Genomic DNA, 23,179 nt, shown 5'->3' on the forward strand with positions numbered 1-23,179 from the left:
GAGACTGATCAATGCCCAGTTTTGGTGTAGAGATGAAAGTAAGAAATGTATTATTTTCAGTCTGATTTCTCTTTTTAACAAAACAGACACGTGAGGACGTTTTTTTTTTTTTTACAGACAAAAAAAATTAAACTTGACTCTGGCCTCACCTGGAAATTCCTAGAAATACTTGAACTCCTAAGTATTTATTATTCTGACTTCCAGGCAGGGTGTTACAGGTAAGAATGTAGGCATGACTGGACATGAGACTGGACCAAATTTCCCCATGGATAAATATGCATGCAGTGGATTAAATTTGTGGGAGTTGTATAAACAAGCATAAAAACATGTAACTACATTTTTTTTAGTGGATTCTAACAAATCTTATGATATGCCTTTATGAAGGGTGGCACGGTGGCGCAGTGGGTAGCGCTGCTGCCTCGCAGTAAGGATCCCCAGGTTCACTTCCTGGGTCCTCCCTGTGTGGAGTTTGCATGTTCTCCCCGTGTCTGCATGAGTCCAAAGACATGCAGGTTAGGTACATTGGCGATCCTAAATTGTGCTTTCTCCAGTTTTAATGTCACTACACTGGTTACCTGTGTCATTCAGGATTGACTTTAAAATTCTGCTTATGGTTTAGAAAGCCTTAAATAATCTCGCCCCATCTTATATATCGGAATGTCTGACACCTTATATTCCAAATCGTAACCTCAGATCCTCAAATGAGTGTCTCCTTAGAATTCCAAGAGCAAAACTTAAAAGAAGTGGTGAGGCGGGCGGCCATCTGCTGTTAGGCACCTAAAATCTGGAATAGCCTGCCAATAGGAATTCACCAGGCTGATACAGTAGAGCAGTTTAAAACACTGCTGAAAAAATATTACTTTAACATGGCCTTCCTATAACTTCAATTTAACTTAATTTAACTTAATCCTGATACTCTATATGTTCAATTTCCTCAAAATAACTATTCATGGTGGCTCTAAAATCGGTACTGACCCCTACTCTCTCTTCTGTTTCTTTTTCTGGTTTCTTTGTGGTGGTGGCCTGCGCCACCACCACCTACTCAAAGCATCATGACGCTCCAACAATGATGGATGGATTAAAAGGCAGAAGTCTACGTGACCATCTTCATCATCAAGTCCTTCCATGAGAAACCTAAATGTTAAATGTTAGGTAGAATGTCCAGAGGGGACTGGGTGGTCTCATGGTCTGGAATCCCTACAGATTTTATTTTTTTCTCCAGCCGTCTGGAGTTTTTTTTTTTTTTCTGTCCCCCCTGGCCATCGGACCTTACTTATTCTATGTTAATTAATGTTGACTTATTTTTTTTTCTTATTGCGTCTTTTATTTTTCTATTCTTTACTATGTAAAGCACTTTGAGCTACTGTTTGTATGAAAATGTGCTATAGAAATAAATGTTGGTGTTGTTGTTGTTGGTGTGTGGGTTTGTGTGGCTGGCGCCCTGCCTTGGGTTTGTTTCCTGCCTTGCACCCTGTATTGGCTGGGATTGGCTTCAGCAGACCCCTGTGACCCTGCAGTTAGGATATAGCGGGTTGGATGAATGGATGGATGTTTTGACTGTGCAAGTCCTGCTTCTATGAGGTGTTATGAAGATAAGATCTTGATGTGGTTGATTTATAGCTGTGCTGTGACTCTCTTGGGCGTCACATATTGTCTTCAGAAGGCTCACTTGTGGCTGTGCTGTGACCCAAATCTGTCCCATAACATACCTGAGCTGTGCTTTAATAAGCGATGATCTGTGGCTGTGATGTCTGTAGATGAGTTCATCGTCGTCTTTCCGTCGTATGTGCTTGGGACCTTCCTGGTACACGATGAGCACCTGTGATATTTTACCATGGTGTACAGTTTGAATTTTGGAATAAATAAAATTACTTAGGGCGGCACGGTGACGCAGTGGTAGCGCTGCTGCCTCGCAGTAAGGAGACCCGGGTTCACTTTCTGGGTCCATCTGGAGTAATGGATTTCCTCTCACAGTCTAAAGACATGCAGGTTAGGTGCATTGGCGATCCTAAATTGTACCTAGTGTGTGCTTGGTGTGTGTGCCCCGCAGTGGAATGTCAGGTTATATAGCGCCTTGGCGTGTGCAGTACAAGTCACAGGAGGTTCTGCTCAAGCTTTATAACACACTGGTGAGGCCTCATCTGGAGTACTGGGTGCAGTTTGGATCTCCATTGAGAAGGACCTGGGAGTCATGGTGGACTGGTCACTGTCAGCGTCTAAGCAGAGGGCAGAAGTGATCAAAAATGGATGTTAGGTTATATAGCACCATGAAGCGTGGAGTACAAGTCAAGGGAGTTTATCTTTAAGTAAATATAAAATATTATATGCAGGGGCTGAAAATGTGAGGTTTGAATTCACAATGGGAGGTCTGAAAATTTGAAAGTCCACCTTATGAGAAGGAGTTAGGAGTCGTAGTGGACTCTAAGCTATTAACTTCCAGACAGTGCTCAGAAGCCATTAAGAAGGCTAAGAGAATGTCAGGTTATATAGCGCCTTGATGTGTGGAGTACAAGTCACAGGAGGTTCTGCTGAAGCTTTATAACACACTGGTGAGGCCTCATCTGGAGGACTGGGTACAGTTTTGCTCTCCAGGATGCAAAAAGGACATAACAGCACCAGAGAAGGTCCAGAGGAGAGAGACTCGGCTGAGTCCAGGGCTACAGGGGATGAGTTAGGAGGAAAGATTAAAAGAGCTGAGCCTTTACAGTTTAACTCTTTCAGGGCTGATGTCAACTTTTGTCAAAAGGAGGAGTTGATGACGGTAATCGACTGTAAACTGTGACAAAACCCACTGTTATGTTTTAGTTGGACTCTCGTTGCTAGAAGGAAAGTTAGATTCATTGGTTTGACCGAGATTTCCTGCACTCGCATGAGTAGCAAGGCGCAAACAACGGCAAAAACGGCACTGACATGTGGCGAGAGATCAAAGCGAGCACTCTGTGGACAACCTTTTGCTTATTATCTCTGAACTGGACTATGACTTGTCAGATTTTGATACAAGTGCTAGAAAAAGAATGTGAGGTTCCAGCTTCAGTTGATTGGTCCCCCAGCTAATCGTTATACTAACAATGTCAGCCAGGGAGGACTGCCACTTAACAGTGATAAGAGGCAGAAACCAGTTTGCAGTGCACTGCGACTGCGTCCCAGCTATGCAAAAACAGTCTGGCCGCAAGCCTGCCGCACATTCTTGGCAAAATGGCAGCCACAGCATGCAGCGCCAGACGTTTTGTGTTGATTTCTGTGTGAAACCATTGCTTTTCAGAAACAATGTTTTTTTTGGAAAAAATATTCAGCCCTTATAAGAGTTAAGCACAAGAAGATTACAAGGAGACCTGACTGAAGTGTTTAAAATTATGAAGGGATTAGTCCGGTGGAGCGAGACGTTTACTTTAAAATGAGCTCAATGAGAACAAAGAGACAGGGTTGGAAACTTGTAAAGTGTAAATTTTACAGAAACATTAGGAAGTTTTTCTTTACACAGAGAACCACAGACACTTGGAATAAGTGACCAAGCAGTATGGTAGACAGTAAGACTTTAGGGACTTTCAAAACTGTAATTGATTTTATTTTGAAAGAATTCGTTAAAAAGCACTGGCAAGCTTTGTTGGGCTAAATGGCATCACCTTGTCTAGATTGCTCTAAGTACAATTTCAAAATGGCCACCCTGCTTTACATTAACTCTTTCAGGGCTGATGTCGACTTTTGTCCAAATTCAGGAGTAGAGGACGGTAATCAGCGGTAAACTGCAACAAAACTCACCCTTAACGCTTTAGTTCGACTCTCTTTGCTAGAAGGCAAGTTACATACAGTGGTGTGAAAAACTATTTGCCCCCTTCCTGATTTCTTATTCTTTTGCATGTTTGTCACACAAAATGTTTCTGATCATCAAACACATTTAACCATTAGTCAAATATAACACAAGTAAACACAAAATGCAGTTTTTAAATGATGGTTTTTATTATTTAGGGAGAAAAAAATCCAAACCTACATGGCCCTGTGTGAAAAGTAATTGCCCCCTTGTTCAAAAATCACCTAACTGTGGTGTATCACACCTGAGTTCAATTTCCATAGCCACCCCCAGGCCTGATTACTGCCACACCTGTTTCAATCAAGAAATCACTTAAATAGGAGCTGCCTGACACAGAGAAGTAGACCAAAAGCACCTCAAAAGCTAGACATCATGCCAAGATCCAAAGAAATTCAGGAACAAATGAGAACAGAAGTAATTGAGATCTATCAGTCTGGTAAAGGTTATAAAGCCATTTCTAAAGCTTTGGGACTCCAGCGAACCACAGTGAGAGCCATTATCCACAAATGGCAAAAACATGGAACAGTGGTGAACCTTCCCAGGAGTGGCCGGCCGACCAAAATTACCCCAAGAGCGCAGAGATGACTCATCCGAGAGGTCACAAAAGACCCCAGGACAACGTCTAAAGAACTGCAGGCCTCACTTGCCTCAATTAAGGTCAGTGTTCACGACTCCACCATAAGAAAGAGACTGGGCAAAAACGGCCTGCATAGCAGATTTCCAAGACGCAAACCACTGTTAAGCAAAAAGAACATTAGGGCTCGTCTCAATTTTGCTAAGAAACATCTCAATGATTGCCAAGACTTTTGGGAAAATATCTTGTGGACTGATGAGACAAAAGTTGAACTTTTGGAAGGCAAATGTCCCGTTACATCTGGCGTAAAAGGAACACAGCATTTCAGAAAAAGAACATCATACCAACAGTAAAATATGGTGGTGGTAGTGTGATGGTCTGGGGTTGTTTTGCTGCTTCAGGACCTGGAAGGCTTGCTGTGATAGATGGAACCATGAATTCTACTGTCTACCAAAAAATCCTGAAGGAGAATGTCCGGCCATCTGTTCGTCAACTCAAGCTGAAGTGATCTTGGGTGCTGCAACAGGACAATGACCCAAAACACACCAGCAAATCCACTTCTGAATGGCTGAAGAAAACCAAAATGAAGACTTTGGAGTGGCCTAGTCAAAGTCCTGACCTGAATCCAATTGAGATGCTATGGCATGACCTTAAAAAGGCGGTTCATGCTAGAAAACCCTCAAATAAAGCTGAATTACAACAATTCTGCAAAGATGAGTGGGCCAAAATTCCTCCAGAGCGCCGTAAAAGACTCATTGCAAGTTATCACAAACGCTTGATTGCAGTTTTTGCTGCTAAGGGTGGCCCAACCAGTTATTAGATTCAGGGGGCAATTACTTTTTCACACAGGGCCATGTAGGTTTGGATTTTTTTTCTCCCTAAATAATAAAAACCATAATTTAAAAACTGCATTTTGTGTTTACTTGTGTTATATTTGACTAATGGTTAAATGTGTTTGATGATCAGAAACATTTTGTGTGACAAACATGCAAAAGAATAAGAAATCAGGAAGGGGGCAAATAGTTTTTCACACCACTTTAGCTTTGTTGGTTTAACTTCGATTCCCTACGTGTGTGCCAACATCTGGCGAGAGACCGAAGCGAATGTGCCAAGCAAAATACTCCATGGACATTTTACATTATTTCGTTGAATAGGACCCTGACCTGTCGGACTCCGAGTTTGATGCTAGTGATCTGGAGATGGAGATCAAAAACAAAAGTGAGATACCAGCATCGGCTGATCGTGGTGCTGAACGCCTACACTTATGATGACAAGAGGTACAAACCAGATTGCGTCACAGTGCAACTGCCACCCACCTGCTGTGCGAAAACAGCCAGGCAGCTGGTCCATCGTGTATTCCTGCTGACCATCGAGGTGCCCCACTGCCGCCAGAGATGCCAAACATGCGCCAACAGCAGCCACAGCACATAGCAACAGACGTTTTATGTTGACTTATGTGTCAAACCATCGCTATGTGTTCTTTTCAGAAACCTGAGTTTTTTGGAAAAAATATTCAGCCCTCAAAGGGTTAAAGATGATGTATTTATTACTTAATGTTCCTCAAAATCTGCGAAACTAACAATTGTCTATTGATAAGCGAAATCATTTTTGCTAATCTTTATAAATACAGTGTGCACACATTCAAGAGGAACTTTGGAAAGAGGTGTATAAAGATTACCCTGCCTTATAATCTTTACCTTTCATTCTTTTAATAGCAGCATCCATTCGGAGTCCATCTTTTTTAATGCGGGCCTTTAAGACTTGACCGAAATTTCCTTCCCCAATCACATCTTGAAATTTAATATCATTCCATTCCAGGACAGGATAGACTAATGGCTTTGGCCTAGACTTGTTCTTATTTGACATTGTGAGGGTCCCAGAATTAAACTGAACCACCGGCTCTTCTCTCTGCAAGAAGAAAAAAAAAACAAAAAACGTGTTTTAGGCAGAATCACCCGGTCTGGTGCCAGTGTCATTTACAAAGAAGACGTTGCATTTATGTTTGTGTTTGTCAAGACATGCAGAGCACTTTAAAGGGAGAGAGGGGAGCCACAGGGTTGTTTAACCAAATCTTCTTCTTTGTCTTCTTCGTTCGGCTGCTCCCATTAGGGGTTGCCACAGTGGATCATCCAAAATTGTTGTCCGCATTTTGATTTGGCAAAATTTTACACCAGATGCCCTTCCTGACGTAACCTACTACTATTACTAAATTGTTTTTTTTTTTTGCTACTGTGCATGGTAACAAAAATGTACAGGGTGGGCCATTTATATGGATACACCTTAATAAAATGGGAATGGTTGGTGATATTAACTTCCTGCTTGTGGCACATTAGTATATGTGAGGGGGGAAACTTTTCAAGATGGGTGGTGACCATGGTGGCCATTTTGAAGTCGGCCATTTTGGATCCAACTTTTGTTTTTTTCAATAGGAAGAGGGTCATGTGACACATCAAACTTATTGGGAATTTCACAAGAAAAACAATGGTGTGCTTGGTTTTAACGTAACTTTATTCTTTCATGAGTTATTTACAAGTTTCTCTTTGTTTACAGCCATTGACATGTCGCAGAGGTTAACACGTGAGGAGTGGATAGAAATTGTGTTGATGTCTGGTGAACGCAGTAACCGGGTCATTGCCGCAGATTTCAATGCAAGACACCCTACGAGACCACCCATCTCCCATGCTACAGTTAGCAAACTGCTTGCTAAGTTTCGTGAAACTGGTTCAGTGTTGGATTTGCCAAAATGTGGACGCATGAAAACTGTCACTAATGAAGAAACATCAGTGGCTGTCCTAGCTTCATTCAGCAAGAGCCCACAGCGTAGCACTGGCCGCACGTCACTGGAGAGTGGCATTAGTCGAACATCCCTTCGGCGGATATTAGCTACTCACAAATGGCACCCTTACAAACTCCAGCTACTGCAGCATCTCAACGAGGATGACCCAGATCAGCGCACTGAATTTGCAGAATGGGCAAAACAAAATTGGAACAGGACCCTCAGTTTACGCAGAAGATTTTGTTCAGTGATGAGGCAAACTTTTATGTGAATGGTGAAGTTAACAAACAAAACCACCGCTATTGGTCTGACACTAACCCACATTGGATAGATCCCTCCAAGACTGTTGGAACAAAAAAATTGATGGTATGGTGTGGTATATGGGGTACAAAGATAGTGGGGCCATTCTTCATCAATGGAAACCTCAAGGCCACTGGATATGCGAAATTGCTACATGATGATGTGTTTCTCTCTTTATGCACTGAAGCTGGCACGTTCCCTGAGTTTTTCCAGCAAGATGGTGCACCACCACATTATGGGTGTCAGGTCCGAGCATTCCTAGATGAACAGTTTCCTGGAAAGTGGATTGGTCATCGTGGGCCAGTTGAATGGCCCCCAAGGTCTCCCGATCTGACCCCCTTAGACTTTTATCTTTGGGGTCATCTGAAGGCAATTGTCTATGCTGTGAAGATACGAGATGTGCAGCACCTGAAACTACGGATACTGGAAGCCTGTGCTAGCATTTCTCCTGCGGTGTTGCTATCAGTGTGTGAAGAGTGGGAGAAGACAATCCAACACAATGGGCAGCACATTGAACACATTTTATAAGTGGTCAGAAACTTGTAAATAACTCATGAAAGAATAAAGTTACGTTAAAACCAAGCACACCATTGTTTTTCTTGTGAAATTCCCAATAAGTTTGATGTGTCACATGACCCTCTTCCTATTGAAAAAACAAAAGTTGGATCCAAAATGGCCGACTTCAAAATGGCCACCATGGTCACCACCCATCTTGAAAAGTTTCCCCCCTCACATATACTAATGTGCCACAAACAGGAGGAGCTGTGGGCTCGTGCTGAATGAAGCTAGGACAGCAACTGATGTTTCTTCATTAGTTACAGTTTTCATGCGTCCACATTTTGGCAAATCCAACACTTAACCAGTTTCACGAAACTTAGCAAGCAGTTTGCTAACTGTAGCATGGGAGATGGGTGGTCTCGTAGCGTGTCTTACATTGAAATCTGCGGCAATGACCCGGTTACTGCGTTCACCAGACATCAACACAATTTCTATCCACTCCTCACGTGTTAACCTCTGCGACATGGTAATGGCTGTTAACAAAGAGAAACTTGTAAATAACTCATGAAAGAATAAAGTTACGTTAAAACCAAGCCCACCATTGTTTTTCTTGTGAAATTCACAATAAGTTTGATGTGTCACATGACCCTCTTCCTATTGAAAAAACAAAAGTTGGATCCAAAATGGCTGACTTCCAAATGGCCACCAACCATCTTGAAAAGTTTCCCCCCTCACATATACTAATATGCCACAAACAGGAAGTTAACTTCACCAACCATTCCCATTTTATTAAGGTGTATCCATATAAATGGCCCACCCTGTATATTAAGCAAAAAATTGCTTCATAATCACACCATTATAAATTAGATATCTGATGAAAATCTTTCTAAGACATTGTCGGGAGAATCCAAAAAGTTGCAAGACAAGCAAATGTGAGTGGTCTTCAATGACTGTGGGTTCAGGATGGACGCAGCCACAACAGGCCATCACAGAACCGTTTTCACACTGCAAAAAATGAAAACTAAGCAAGTGAAAAGTACTTATATCATGATGTTAAATCTTCTTTTTCTTATTGTAAGAATTATTGACTTGTCAAAAAACTTGTATTTACAATTATTTAGCATGTTTTGAGAAATCATGTCAAGTAAATTTTGCTTACCCCATTGGCAGATTTTTTTGCTAAATAAAAGCAAAACAACTTTCATTTAAAGTTTTTTTTTTGTTTGTCTAGTTTTTGCAGTGCATTTGTGAATTAAAGTAACAGCATTGCACATACCATTCCATTCTGGAACGCTTGGACCATTCTGTTCTGGAAGGTGGCCCTCTTGAGCTGCAGCACAATGCAGAAAGCCAACAGAATGGTGGCACATGTCATTGCTGCTGAGCCCAGGATTGCAATGAGCAGCATGTTACTGTCACTGTGAAAAGGAGATCCTAAGAGAGAAAGATAGAAATAGAAGGAGATCAACTTGTCAATCTTTAGTAAACCACAGAAAAGCAATATGGCAGGCCACCTGCAACACAAAATCACACTGATCTGTTTTATCATCTGTTAAATCAAGTGTGTGTGTGTGTGTGAGTGTTTATACAGTATATATGGGTGTTGTGGTTTTCTGGAGGAGATATTTTTCTGGAGCTGTAGTTCCTGTTCTTAAAGAGCCACCTCAACCCATTCAATGGACTTAAGTTTCCAGCCCCTGATCTTCAAAAGCCAAGTCCTTCTTCCTCCCATTCTGCTTTCTGGCATGAATGGATAAATGTGCAAAAAACTCCATGGGGCACTGCCCCACTTTTCCTTCTAATGTGTACAGTATATTGAAGTTAATGGCATTTTCAGAAAGGATGGGTGAAGCCCCTAATAAGTGCTAAGGCTTATGATACCCCAGCTCTGGCTGCAACTTTAAAATAGGTTTTCTAATATGAAGACAGCGACACAGATGGAAATTTGTTAAAGGTTGATTTTACACAAAAAGGAGAAAGTTTTTGTTCATGCAGTCACAGATAGGAAGACTAAATTACAAAGTAGTGTGGAAAAGAGTAGGACTTTAAAGACCTTCAAAACGTGACTTACTACTAATTTGGACAAATTCAATAAATAAAGTAGTGTTGAAAAGATTTATTGTCCTGTTCTTGTCAGAATTATTCTCTTATTCAGTCGTTAAAAGAGATAAGGAGAATCCATTCAGGATTATCAACCTGCTGTATGTTGAGCTGAAAATTCTGCTAGTATTAGTTGGTGGACAACATATTTTAGGAGGGGCATGCTGTTTTACTTTCATAGAAGACTTTATAGGAAAAACTATTAATCTTATCTTGAATTTTCAAAAAATAGATTTTATCATAGTTGGCAAGATTAGATAGATAGATAGATAGATAGATAGATAGATAGATAGATAGATAGATAGATTTAGCGTAGTTGGCAGGATTAGATAGATATATAGATTTTAGCGTAGTTGGCAGGATTAGATAGATAGATAGATAGATAGATAGATAGGAATATGAGCTATTGTCCCTTCTTATCTACAGTACTTAATTTAATATGCAATTATAATAGTGCTATCCCATATTGAATATTGCATATCATTATTTTTGATAAGTCCAGATTTGGACTGATCCAGTTTACACATAAATGTGACTAATAAATTCTACTGATGCTGGTATATTTCAAATATAAAAAAATTCAAGTAATCCACATTGTTTGCATAAACTTGTATTTAGATTAATTAATTATTAATAATTGAAAAAAACACCAGCCAAATATGTGACAAGGTCTCTATTTAGTACTGTACATAAGAAACACTTTTAAGGCTGCTGTCTCAGTTTCCATTTCTCATTCACCTTGTGATCGATGACACAGCTTTGCATTAAGCGCCTTGGACTAGTGGTACCTATCGAACTAGTGGGCTTGTCATAAAGACTTGTCACAGAGACACCGAACTTCAAAGCACAAAGATGTAAGTTACTATCCCCATTTTACTGAAGGACCCTGCCTACTGCCTAAATGGGTAAAGCTTTCTGTCAAATGGATAACAATTGTAATAATAATCAGATGGTATTAATGATAAAACAACTCACTAGAGTGATCCGCCTGTTTTCCTGTTGTTAGCTCCACACATGGTTTGCCCATGCTTTCTCCCATGTTGTTTTTTGCCCACATCTCCACCCTGTAGGTCTTCCCGGGCTTCAGTCCATTCAACTGAAATTGTGAGATGGAATTTTCCCAGACATTTATGGTAATCTGCTGGCTGTAGTCCTCAGTTCTGGTGCCATTAAAGCGGATAACTACAGCAGAGATGGAGTTTCCCTCCTCTAGGCACCAAGAAACAACAGCAGAAGAGTCGGTCACATTGCTGCTTCTCATATTGTAAGGAGGAGGTGGGATGACTGCAGGAGAAACACATACAGCAAGTTATTGCAAGTAGCTTTATTATGTGGGGTGTCTGATGTTCTGTTACTTTATCTCGCTTGTAGACGTACTCTGTGTTGCATAGCCGACTTTGTCTTTTATAGAAATTGTTTCTTCCCAGTACTGGTGCTTGGTGAGCAGTATTTTTGTAAGCATAAAAGCTCTCAACAGTTTTCTTCCTTAGGATATAATTTTAGTTAATTTTTTAAATTAAAGTAATGATGAAATCACAACATTTTAATTGATTAAATATAAAATTCTTCCATAATATCCACTGTGTTGGTCTTAATTCATTTAGGAGCCAAGGCCTACAGTAACATACATTGTTTTAAACCTGCTTAATCTAATTCAGGGTAGTGGGTGGTAAAATGTAGCATTGTCAGTTTACTATAGCAGAAAACACATCTCTAGAAATGGGACGACACAAACACATGTAGAGAAGGCGTTCAAATTTGTAACCCAAGTGATGCAACATTCCACTTAGAGAGCCAAGATCTGATGGCCACATGGCATGCACTTCACTATTTTAAATCCATTATTCACCTTAATAAAAGGATGAATGTCTGTGTGTCTGTCCAGTTGCTGTGTCTCTGCCTTTCCAAAAGATGGGGCATCACAAATATTTTTAGAAATAAAATGCATTGCATTTGTCATTCCAGCAGATGGTGCATCACAAGCATTAACACTGCTTTTATGAATCCCATCTCAAATGGCATATAACAGAGACATATGCATTCCATGGTGCCCTGCAAGCGTTAATGCTGAGGTCTACATCGATTATTTTGACCTCAGCCTATCTTAGATGGGTAGCACAGGTAGCTTTATTTATTTATAAATTACTTTAAAAAAAATATCAAGTCTCACCAACGTGCTGTACGATAAAACCCAGACACACAATAACCAAAGGGTAAAACAAACAGAAACACATAAACACATAAGAGCTGAAAAAATTAATTATAAAAAGTACACAGATAGTCAACATATCATACTGAGTTAAAGGTCAGGGAGTAGAAGTGTGTTTTTAAATAAGATTTAAGGACAGTAAGTGATGGAGCCTGCCTAACGTGCAATGGCAAATTGTTCCAGAGTTTTGGAGCTTCAACTTAAAAAGCCCGACCACCTCTGAGTTTGTATCGTGTCTTAGGAACAAGTAAAAGCGTCTGGTCTGCTGACCAGAGAGGGCGAGACGGGACATAAGGGTGCAGCCGTTCCGACAGATAAAATGGGGCTTAACCATTAAAGGATTTAAAACCAAATACAAGGATCTTAAAATGGATTTGAAAATGAACTGGAAGCCAGTGAGGGGAAGCCAAAATTGGGGTAAAGCTAGTTGTTTTATAAATCCGTAGAATGATTTCTATAACTGAAGAAATGGGTTGTCAATAAAAATGAATGTAGCATTTTCTAAAATAGGGCGGCACGGTGGCACAGTGGTAGCGCTGCTGCCTCACAGTAAGGAGACCTGGGTTCGCTTCCCGGGTCCTCCCTGTGTGGAGTTTGCATGTTCTCCCCATGTCTGCGTGGGTTTCCTCCCACAGTCCAAAGACATGCAGGTTAGGTGCATTGGCGATCCTAAATTGTCCCTAGTGTGTGCCCTGCAGTGGGCTGGCACCTTGCCCGGAGTTTGTTTCCTGCCTTGTACCCTGTGTTGGCTGGGATTGGCTCCAGCAGACCCACACGACCCTGTTGTTAGGATATAATGGACGGATGGATATATATATATATATACAGTACAGGCCAAAAGTTTGGACACACCTCCTCATTCAATGTGTGTTCTTTATTTTCATGACCGTTTACAGCACTCCATCACTCTCCTTCTTGGTCAAATAGCCCTTACACAGCCTGGAGGTGTGTTTGGTGTCATTGTCCTGTTCAAAATTAAATGATCGTCCAACTAACCTGACTTCTGCACAACACAACTGCTGGTCCCAACCCCATTGATAAAGCAAGAAATTCCACTAAATAACCCTGAGAAGGCACACCTGTGAAGTGAAAACCATTTCAGGTGACTACCTGTTGAAGCTCATCGAGAGAATGCCAAGAGTGTGCAAAGCAGTAATCAGAGTTTTGAAGAAACTAGAATATAAAACATGTTTTCAGTTATTTCACCTTTTTTTTATTAAGTACATAACTCCACATGTGTTCATTCATAGTTTTGATGCCTTCAGTGAGAATCCACCAATGTAAATAGTCATGAAAATAAAGAAAACACATTGAATGAGGAGGTGTGTCCAAACTTTTGGCATGTACTGTATATATATAGTTCTCTCGTGAAAAACGGACAGACAGACATACATTGTATTTTATATATTTTTCATATTTTATATATTCTTTTTCCACCTGTGTAGTAGTGAAACTAGACAGTGAGGAGGACCCTGCCCGGCTCCCCACTCCTGACGTCACGCTTCCCCCTCCCCTCGGCCCGCAGCCTGTCTCTCTCGGAGTAACGTGAATATCTCGCTCCTGCAAGCAAACTATGATTCTTAGCGCGATGAGAGAACTCACAAAATCATCCGGAATATTCAAGAAAATGTTTGAAAAAAACCCAACCTAAATCCGTTAAGTAGTTCTCTCGTTCGCTAGCTAAGCGGAAGTTAGGTATGCCTCGCCACCCTCCCCTCGGTCCTTGGCCTCTTTCTTGGATTTGCGCAAATAAATTGGTACTGCAAGCGAACTCTGATACTTAGCGCAATAAGAGAGGTTGCGAAATCAACCACAATGTTTAAGCAAATTACAGAAAGAAACCCGATCTAAATCCATTAAGTAGTTATCTCGTTTGCTTGCTAAGCGGAAGTTAGTTACACCTCGAGGCTGGCACGTGAGTGAAGAGGGCCTCGCCACCCTCCCCTCGGTCCTTGGCCTCTTTCTCGGATTTGCGCAAATAAATTGGTACTGCAAGCGAACTCTGATACTTAGCGCAATAAGAGAGGTTGCGAAATCAACCACAATGTTCAAGCTAATTACAGAAAGAAACCCGATCTAAATCCGTTAAGTAGATCTGTCGTGAAAAGCGGACAGACAGACGGAGAGACAGACAGGCATACATTGGATTTTATATATTTCTATATATATACCAGTAGTCCCTCACGGCTCCACCCGTGTAGTAGTGAAACGGGACAGTGATGAGGGTCTTGCACGACTCCCCACTCCGGACGTCACGCTTCCCCCTCCCCTCGGCCCGCAGCCTGTCTCTCTCGTAGTAACGTGAATATATCGCTACTGCAATCAAACTATGATTCTTAGCGTGATGAGAAAAGTCGTAAAATCGACAGGAAAGTTCAAGGAAATTATAGAAAAAAAAACAATCTAAATCTCATTTTCTCGTGAAAGGTGGGCAGACAGACGTTGGATTTTATACATATAGAGAGAGGCTGACATCCATCTTACTAGCAAAGTGAGAGCTGTGCAGACTCTACAATTTGTTTCAAAAGCAAAGCAAACAAAGAAATTGGGAATAAAGACGGATACAGTAGACAGAACTTTATTCGTCTCCAGTGGTAAATTTTTCTTTTGACAGATATCACATCAGTAATTGTGACCGTTGTCCGTAACTTACCATTGCTGAATGTCCACGCTGTCACAGGTTCACTGCATTGTAATGAAGATTTATATTTGACACACACTTTGCAGCTATACTTCTGTTTAGGCTCCAGGCCAGAGATGTCACATGTTGTGTTACTCCAGACTTCCTTCAGTGATACAGAATTATTAGGCCCATCCTGAATTTTAAAATATTCAATCTTGTATGTTGTGTCCTCTTTTGGAAGTCCATCCACTGCCTCCCATGAGATGTTCAGAGTTGTCATGCTGACTGGTATTAGCTTAACTGCAGAGGGTTTAGGAAGATCTACAAGATTAAATCAAAAATTCCTTCATTTTTCTTTTTAACATGGATCACATTTACTTACAAATCTTAATTATACAAGAAGTTACCGTACGTTAATACAGTTTTCTTAATGTGTTTCTAGACGGCCTCTACTGTTTTTGTGGTCTTTGTTTGCTTGCTGTTATTGTTTGCTTAAAATAATTTCAGTATTTGCAGCACTGCACGTTAGTGACATAAACAGTGTGCACGGCAAGGCCACAGGCGTCATTGTCACACAGATACCTAGGAAAAAACAAGCTTTCCTTTCTGTATATTAGCTAAATCAGAAACACACTTTATTAACATTTTAGTAAAAATCTGATCCTATCAAAAGACTGAATATATATTACATATTCCTGCGGTGGGCTGTCACCCTGCCTGGGGTTTGTTTCCTGCCTTGCGCCCTGTGCTGGCTGGGATTGGCTCCAGCAGACCCCGTGACCCTGTGTTAGTATATAGCGGGTTGGTGAATGACTGACTGACTAACACAAAAAACCCTTAACTGAACTTAGGGGCACATGTGCATTTACGCATTGTTCCTTTCCTAATTTTACATTTATTTAATTTTTTCTTACCTCGGATGTTTATGTGAAAAGAACTTTCATCTTTCCCAAAAGCAGTTTCCACAATGCATGTCCAGGTTCCAGAATCTTGGGGCTCAGGCTTCTTGACAATAAAAATAGCCGTCGATTCAGACCACGTCGTTCTAGTATCTTCTGGCTGACAGCAAAGAAAAAAAGAAAATAGTCAGAAAGTTTGGCAGTCGCCTATCACTCAGATTAAAATTCAAAAAATCAGATCTGCTGTAACAATAAAATCTGTGTCATTATACACTCCTTATTGTGTCCCCTCTGTTATATAATTTAGAATTTACTGTAATCATTCTCTGGACGGCATGGTGGCGCATTGGGTAGCGCTGCCGCCTCGCAGTTATGAGTCCTGTGGGTTCGCTTCCCGGGTTCTCAAGTGTGGAGTTTGCATGTTCTCCCCGTGTCTGCATGGGTTTCCCCCCACAGTCCAAAGACATGCAGGTTAGGTGCATTGGTGATCCTAACTTGTCCCTAGTGTATGCTTGGTGTGTGAGTGTGCACATGCTGTGGTGGGCTGGCGCCCTGCCTGGGGTTTGTTTCCTGTGTTGGATGGGAATGGCTCCAGCAGAACCCCGTGACCCTGCAGTTAGGCTATAGCGGGTTGGATAATGGATGGAAGGATGAATGTAATTATTCTCTGTTATTTTTATCAATAGTTCAGTTTTTTGTTTTTAATAATAAATTCCAACAATCCTGTTTTTGTATTTAGGGTGGCACGGTGGCGTAGTGGTAGTGCTGCTGCCTTGCAGTAAGGAGTCCTGTGGATTCGCTTCCTGGGTCCTCCCTGCGTGGAGTTTGCATGTTCTCCCCGTGTCTGCGTGAGTTTCCTCCCACAGTCCAAAGACATGCAGGTTAGGTGCATTGGTGATCCTAAATTGTCCCTAGTGGGTGTGTGCCCTGTGGTGGGTTGGCACCCTGCCTGGGGTTTGTTCCTGCCTTGTGCCCTGTGTTAGCTGGGATTAGCTCAAGCAGACCCCCATGACCCTGTGTTAGGGTCTGTCCACTGACAGACTGAGGAGATCATTCCTCCTTCACACTATGCGACTCTTCAATTTCACCCGGGGGGGTAAACGCTAACATTATTCAAGTTATTGTCTGTTTTTACATGCATTTTTATTACTCTTTAATTTAATATTGGTTTTTTTTTGTATCAGTATACTGCTGCTGGATTTTGTGAATTTCCCCTTGGGATTAATAAAGTATCTATCTATCTATCTATCTATCTATCTATCTATCTATCTATCTATCTATCTATCTATCTATCTATCTATCTATCTATCTAATCCTGCCAACTACGCTAAAATAGCCTCTATCTGTATAGTGCATTTCTATCTATCTATCTATCTATCTATCTATCTATCTATCTATCTATCTATCTAATCCTGCCAACTACGCTAAAATAGCCTCTGTCTGTATAGTGCATTTCTATCTATCTATCTATCTATCTAGAATATAGCGGATTGGGTAATGACTGACTGTTTTTGCATTATGATTCTGGGATAATGAGTGCTGCTTGATGTGGGGAAAAATAAACTTAAAAGATTTTAGAACAAGGACGCAGCATAATGTGAAAAAAGTTAAAGAGTTGGAATACTCTGAATCTACAATATAAGTAAAAGTGATTTAACAATCTATAGAGAACCACACAGAAAAGGGTACAAAAAATGAGCACCTACGTTAACCCTTATGAACAAAATAGTCAATCAAAGGAAATAAATACACTTCTTTTATTAACAAATGCATGTCTTGCTTCAACAAAATAATACAGGGAGATTCACTCAAAAGAGGCCCTGAATATTCTGTTGTAACTCTCATTAGGATGAAGCAATCTGAACCAAAGAAATCCACTGTATACCTTGATGTCCGTGTAATCGATTGCATGCCATGCGATGCTGGAAGTGGTTTCCATTTTCTGCACGGCGCTCTATGTTTCTGAACGTATCAGCGAGAGTCTCAGAGGGAATAGAAGCAATTTCACGTTGGATGTTTTCCTTTAACTCTTCCACAATGCGAGGATTGTTCCGATAGACTTTTCCTTTGATCAGACACCAAAGGAAGATGTCTGGTGGTGTCAGATCCGGCGACAGTGGTGGTCAAAGCTCTTTTGAAATGACCCTGTTGCAGAAGAAGGACTCAGTTTTGGCCATGCTCCTTGCCAATGTGTGACACTTTGCTCCATCTTGCCGGAAGTAACTCATGATCATCTGCTATATTCTGGCATTGCTTAAACGAATTGGTGACTCAATAGGTTTGCACCATGAAGACGCGCTGCTCAATACTGTACACCACCATCCTGATGAGAAGTCGAGTGACGGAGTGAAGGGGTATGGGCGGTATGAACCCAGAAGTTGCAAACGGAGGAGTAACATCATAACGGCTGTCCGGCGCCTACCTCATCACTCTGACGTAGGGGCATCCCGGCTTGTTCGAAGCTCCATATACTGAGGAGCACATTGTATGTTGTTTCGTTCAGATTGCTTCATCCTAATGAGATTTATTACAGATTCGAATGAATCTCCCTGTATGATCCAAGCTTTGTAAAAGCAAACAAAATAAGAGACTGTTCTGAACTCAGGGTTTCTTCATAAAATACCCAGTAGCCATTAGATACCCAATCAGTGAACCGTCTCTTGGCATATAACATCAGGTTCACAAAAGTTTGAAAAACATGCCCAGCTAGATATCCAAGATCATGGTGGTGCCGTGTAAAAGGCAGGAGCCAGAAAAGGCGTTCCTCAATCTACATATTTTATTTTACTTTGCTGGCTAAATGTACAAGATAAACAGATTTAACAAGGACCTACTTCAATCATTTTCTTGTTTGGCTTTAACAGCACAATTTCGCCATGCAGAGGTGGAGGGTAGCTGGTGGCAGAACAGTTGAGAATGACTGATGTTCCAATATTCAGCTCCACTGGCAACGGTGAACTAGTAATTTTTGGGACTGCATTTGGAAAGTCTGCAACAGAAGGTAAGCAAGTCAAGTCAAGTTGGGGAGCATGCACCCACTACACGATGAAACAACTCAGGATCCCGGTTGGCAACCCTCCAGGTAGACACGCGGTCCAGTCCCACCCTCCGGAAATGACCCTCAGTCTGCCGCAGCCAGGTGTTACGTGGGTGACCCCTTGGCCTGGTCCAGCCACTTGGGTCCCCAACAATGAAGATCTTATGAGCCGGATCACCCTCGGGGGAAAACGTGCCACATGGCCGTAGTGCCATAACTGACGCTCCCTCACAATGCAGGTCATGTGCCTCATTCGGGAGTCTGTGAGCAACACAAAGTCAAACCAACGGTACCCGAGGATTTTCCGGCGCGACACACATGAAGGAGTCCAGTCTTTGTCTCAGGTCACTGGATAGCGTCCATGTCTCACAACCATATAGCAAGACAGGAAGCACCAGGACCCTAAAGACTTGGACCTTCGTCCTTTTGCTGAGATATCAGGAGAGCCACACACCCGTTTCCAGTGACCTCATGACCCTTCATTGCTCTCCTAATCCATCTACTGACTTCATAGGAAGAGTCACCAGAGTCATGAATGTCACTGCTGAGGTAAGTAAACCTCTCGTTGAGGTTGACACTCTCTCCGCAGACAGACACCCTGCTGATGGCCGTGCCTAAGAGGTCATTAAAGACCTGGCTCTTGGTTTTTATCAGGACACTCGCAAGCCCAGACACTCAGACTCTTCACTCAGTCTCTAGAGACCCCCGATTAGTCTTTGACTTTTTAACTTCTCACAAACTCAATGGAGTCAATGGAGAGAAGGTAAGCAATAAAGTAGAATTTATATGATGAGTATATAAAGAAACTCTTTTAAATAAATGACATATGTACTTTGTTTGAAGAAAATGTTGAAACTTTATAAACGAAAATTGACTTTTTTATGAAGTGATCATATGCAAAAATATATGTGCAAACTGATATTATTGTTATTTCCACAAGCATTTACAACTATTTTAAATTGCACACTTGTGTTTGTATGTATATATATATATATATATATATACTGTATATATATATATATATATATATATATATACTGTATATATACAGTGCATCCAGAAAGTATTCACAGCGCATCACTGGTTTCCACATTTTGTTAAGTTACAGCCTTATTCCAAAATGGATTAAATTCATTTTTTCCCTCAGAATTCTACACACAACACCCCATAATCAAAACGTCAAAAAAGTTTCCTTGAGATTTTTGCAAATTTATTAAAAATAAAAAAATTGAGAAAGCACATGTAGAGTACATAAGTATTCACAGCCTTTGCCATGAAGCTCCAAATTGAGTTCAGGTCCATCCTGTTTCCCCTGATCATCCTTGAGATGTTTCTGCAGCTTCATTGGAGTCCACCTGTGGTAAATTCAGTTGACTGGACGTGATTTGGAAAGGCACACACCTGTCTATAGAAGGTCCCACAGTTGACAGTTCATGTCAGAGCACAAACCAAGCCTGAAGTCAAAGGAATTGTCTGTAAACCTCCGAGACAGGATTGTCTCGAGGCACAAATCTGGGGAAGGTTACAGAAAAATTTCTGCTGCTTTGAAGGTCCCAATGAGCACAGTGGCCTCCATCATCCGTAAGTGGAAGAAGTTCGAAACCACCAGGACTCTTCCTAGAGCTGACCGGCCATCTAAACTGAGCGATCGGGGGAGAAGGGCCTTATTCAGGGAGGTGACCAAGAACCCGATGGTCACTCTGTCAGAGCTCCAGAGGTTCTCTGTGGAGAGAGGAGAACCTTCCAGAAGGACAACCATCTCTGAAGCAATCCACCAATCAAGCCAGTACGGTAGAGTGGCCAGACGGAAGCCACTGCTTAGTGAAAGGCACATGGCAGCCCGCCTGGAGTTTGCCAAAAGGCACCTGATGGACTCTCAGACCATGAGAAACAAAATTCTCTGTTCTGATGAGACAAAGATTGAACTCTTTGGTGTGAATGCCAGGCGTCACGTTTGGAGGAAACCAGGAACCGCTCATCAGCAGGCCAATACCATCCCTACAGTGAAGCATGGTGGTGGCAGCATCATGCTGTGGGGATGTTTTTCAGCGACAGGAACTGGGAGACTAGTCAGGATAAAGGGAAAGATGACTGCAGCAATGTACAGAGACATCCTGGATGAAAACCTGCTTCAGAGCGCTCTTGACCTCAGACTGGGGCGACGGTTCATCTTTCAGCAGGACAACGACCCTAAGCACAAAACCAAGATATCAAAGGAGTGGCTTCAGGACAACTCTGTGAATGTCCTTGAGTGGCCCAGCCAGAGCCCAGACTTGAATCTGATTGAACATCTCTGGAGAGATCTTAAAATGGCTGTGCACCGACGCTTCCCATCCAACCTGATGGAGCTGCAAAGAGGAATGGGCGAAACTGACCAAGGATACGTGTGCCATCATATTCAAAAAGACTTGAGGCTGGGATTGCTGCCAAAGGTGCATCAACAAAGTATTGAGCAAAGGCTGTGAATACTTATGTACATGAGATTTCTCAGTTTTTTTTTATTTTTAATAAATTTGAAAATACCTGTGTTGTGTGTAGAATTCTGAGAAAAAAAATTAATTTAATCCATTTTGGAATAAGGCTGTAACATAAACAAATGTGGAAAAAGTGATGCGCTGTGAATACTTTCTTCTGGATGCACTGTATATATATATATATATATATATATATATATATATATATATATATATATATATATATATATATATATATATATATATATATATATATATATACAGTTAGGTCCATAAATATTTGGACAGAGACAACTTTTTTCTCATTTTGGTTCTGTACATCAACACAATGAATTTTAAATGACACAACTCAGATGCCATTGAAGTGTAGACTTTCAGCTTTAATTCAGTGGGTTGAACAAAACGATTGAATAAAAATGTGAGGCCACTAAAACATTTGTTTAACACAATCCCTTCATTTCAGGGCTCAAAAGTAATTGGACAATTGACTCAAAGGCTATTTCATGGGCAGGTGTGTTCAAGTCTGTCGTTATGTCTTATCGATTAAGCCGATAAAAGGCCTGGAGTTGATTTGAGGTGTGGTGCTTGCATGTGCTTTTGCTGTGAACAGACAACATGCGGTCAAAGGAGCTCTCCATGCAGGTGAAAGAAGCCATCCTTAAGCTGCGAAAACAGAAAAAACCCATCTGAGAAATTACTACAATATTACGAGTGGCAAAATCTACAGTTTGGTACATCATGAGAAGGAAAGCAATGCAAAAAGACCTGGAAGACAACAGTGATGGATGATCGCAGAATCATTTCCATGGTGAAGAGAAACCCCTTCACAACAGCCCACCAAGTGAACAACACTCTCCAGGGGGTTGGTGTATCGATATCCAAGTCTACCATAAAGAGAAGACTGCATGGCAGTAAATACAGAGGGTGCACTGCAAGGTGCAAGCCACTCATAAGCCTCAAGAATAGAAAGGCTAGATTGGACTTTGCTAAAGAACATCTAAAAAAGCCAGCACAGTTCTGGAAAAACATTCTTTGGACAGATGAAACCAAAATCAACCTCTACCAGAATGATGGCAAGAAAAAGTATGGAGAAGGCATGGAACAGCTCATTATCCAAAGCATACCACATCATCTGTAAAACACGGTGGAGTCAGGCAGTGTGATGGCTGCCAGTGGCACTGGGACACGAGTGTTTATTGATGATGTGACACAGGACAGAAGCAGCTGAATGAATTCTGAGGTGTTCAGAGACATACTGTCTGCTCAAATCCAGCTAAATGCAGTCTAATTGATTGGGCGGCGGGCGTTTCATGATACAGATGGACAATGACCCAAAACATACAGCCAAAGCAACCCAGGAGTTTATTAAAGCAAAGAAGTGGAAAATTCTTGAATGGCCAAGTCAGTCACCTGATCTTAACCCAACTGAGCGAGCATTTCACTTGCTGAAGACTAAACTTCGGACAGAAAGGCCCACAAACAAACAGCAACTGAAAGCCACTGCAGTAAAGGCCTGGCAGAGCATTAAAAAGGAGGAAACCCAGCATCCAGGAGTTCAAGACTTCAGGCTGGCATTGCCAGAAAAGGGTTTTCAACCAAGTATTAGAAATGAACATTTTATTTCCAGTTATTTAATTTGTCCAATTACTTTTGAGCCTCTGAAGTGAAGGGATTGTGTTAAACAAACGCTTTAGTTGCCTCACATTTTTATGCAATCGTTTTGTTCAACACACTGAATTAAAGCTGAAAGTCTGCACTTCAACTGCATCGGAGTTGTGTCATTTAAAATTCATTGTGTTGATGGACAGAACCAAAATGAGAAAAAAGTTGTCTCTGTCCAAATATTTATGGACCTAACTGTATATATGTATGTATGTATAT

The 23,179-nt window shown here is 41.3% G+C and overlaps 1 protein-coding gene across 1 annotated transcript in view; it reads right to left on the minus strand.

Moving 5' to 3' along the window:
- Positions 1-23,179, minus strand: part of tek (TEK tyrosine kinase, endothelial) — a 126,167-nt gene that overhangs the window by 29,103 nt on the left and 73,885 nt on the right. Inside the window, exons 8-13 of the mRNA XM_039759703.1 lie at positions 18,622-18,776; positions 15,803-15,947; positions 14,919-15,209; positions 11,032-11,340; positions 9,233-9,390; positions 6,080-6,290 (exon numbers count right to left, since the gene is read on the minus strand). Coding sequence (XP_039615637.1) covers positions 6,080-6,290; positions 9,233-9,390; positions 11,032-11,340; positions 14,919-15,209; positions 15,803-15,947; positions 18,622-18,776 — 1,269 coding nt within the window. The remainder of the gene's footprint in view (positions 1-6,079; positions 6,291-9,232; positions 9,391-11,031; positions 11,341-14,918; positions 15,210-15,802; positions 15,948-18,621; positions 18,777-23,179) is intronic.

This window comes from Polypterus senegalus, chromosome 7, assembly GCF_016835505.1.
Source record: "Polypterus senegalus isolate Bchr_013 chromosome 7, ASM1683550v1, whole genome shotgun sequence".
Lineage (NCBI taxonomy): Eukaryota > Metazoa > Chordata > Cladistia > Polypteriformes > Polypteridae > Polypterus > Polypterus senegalus.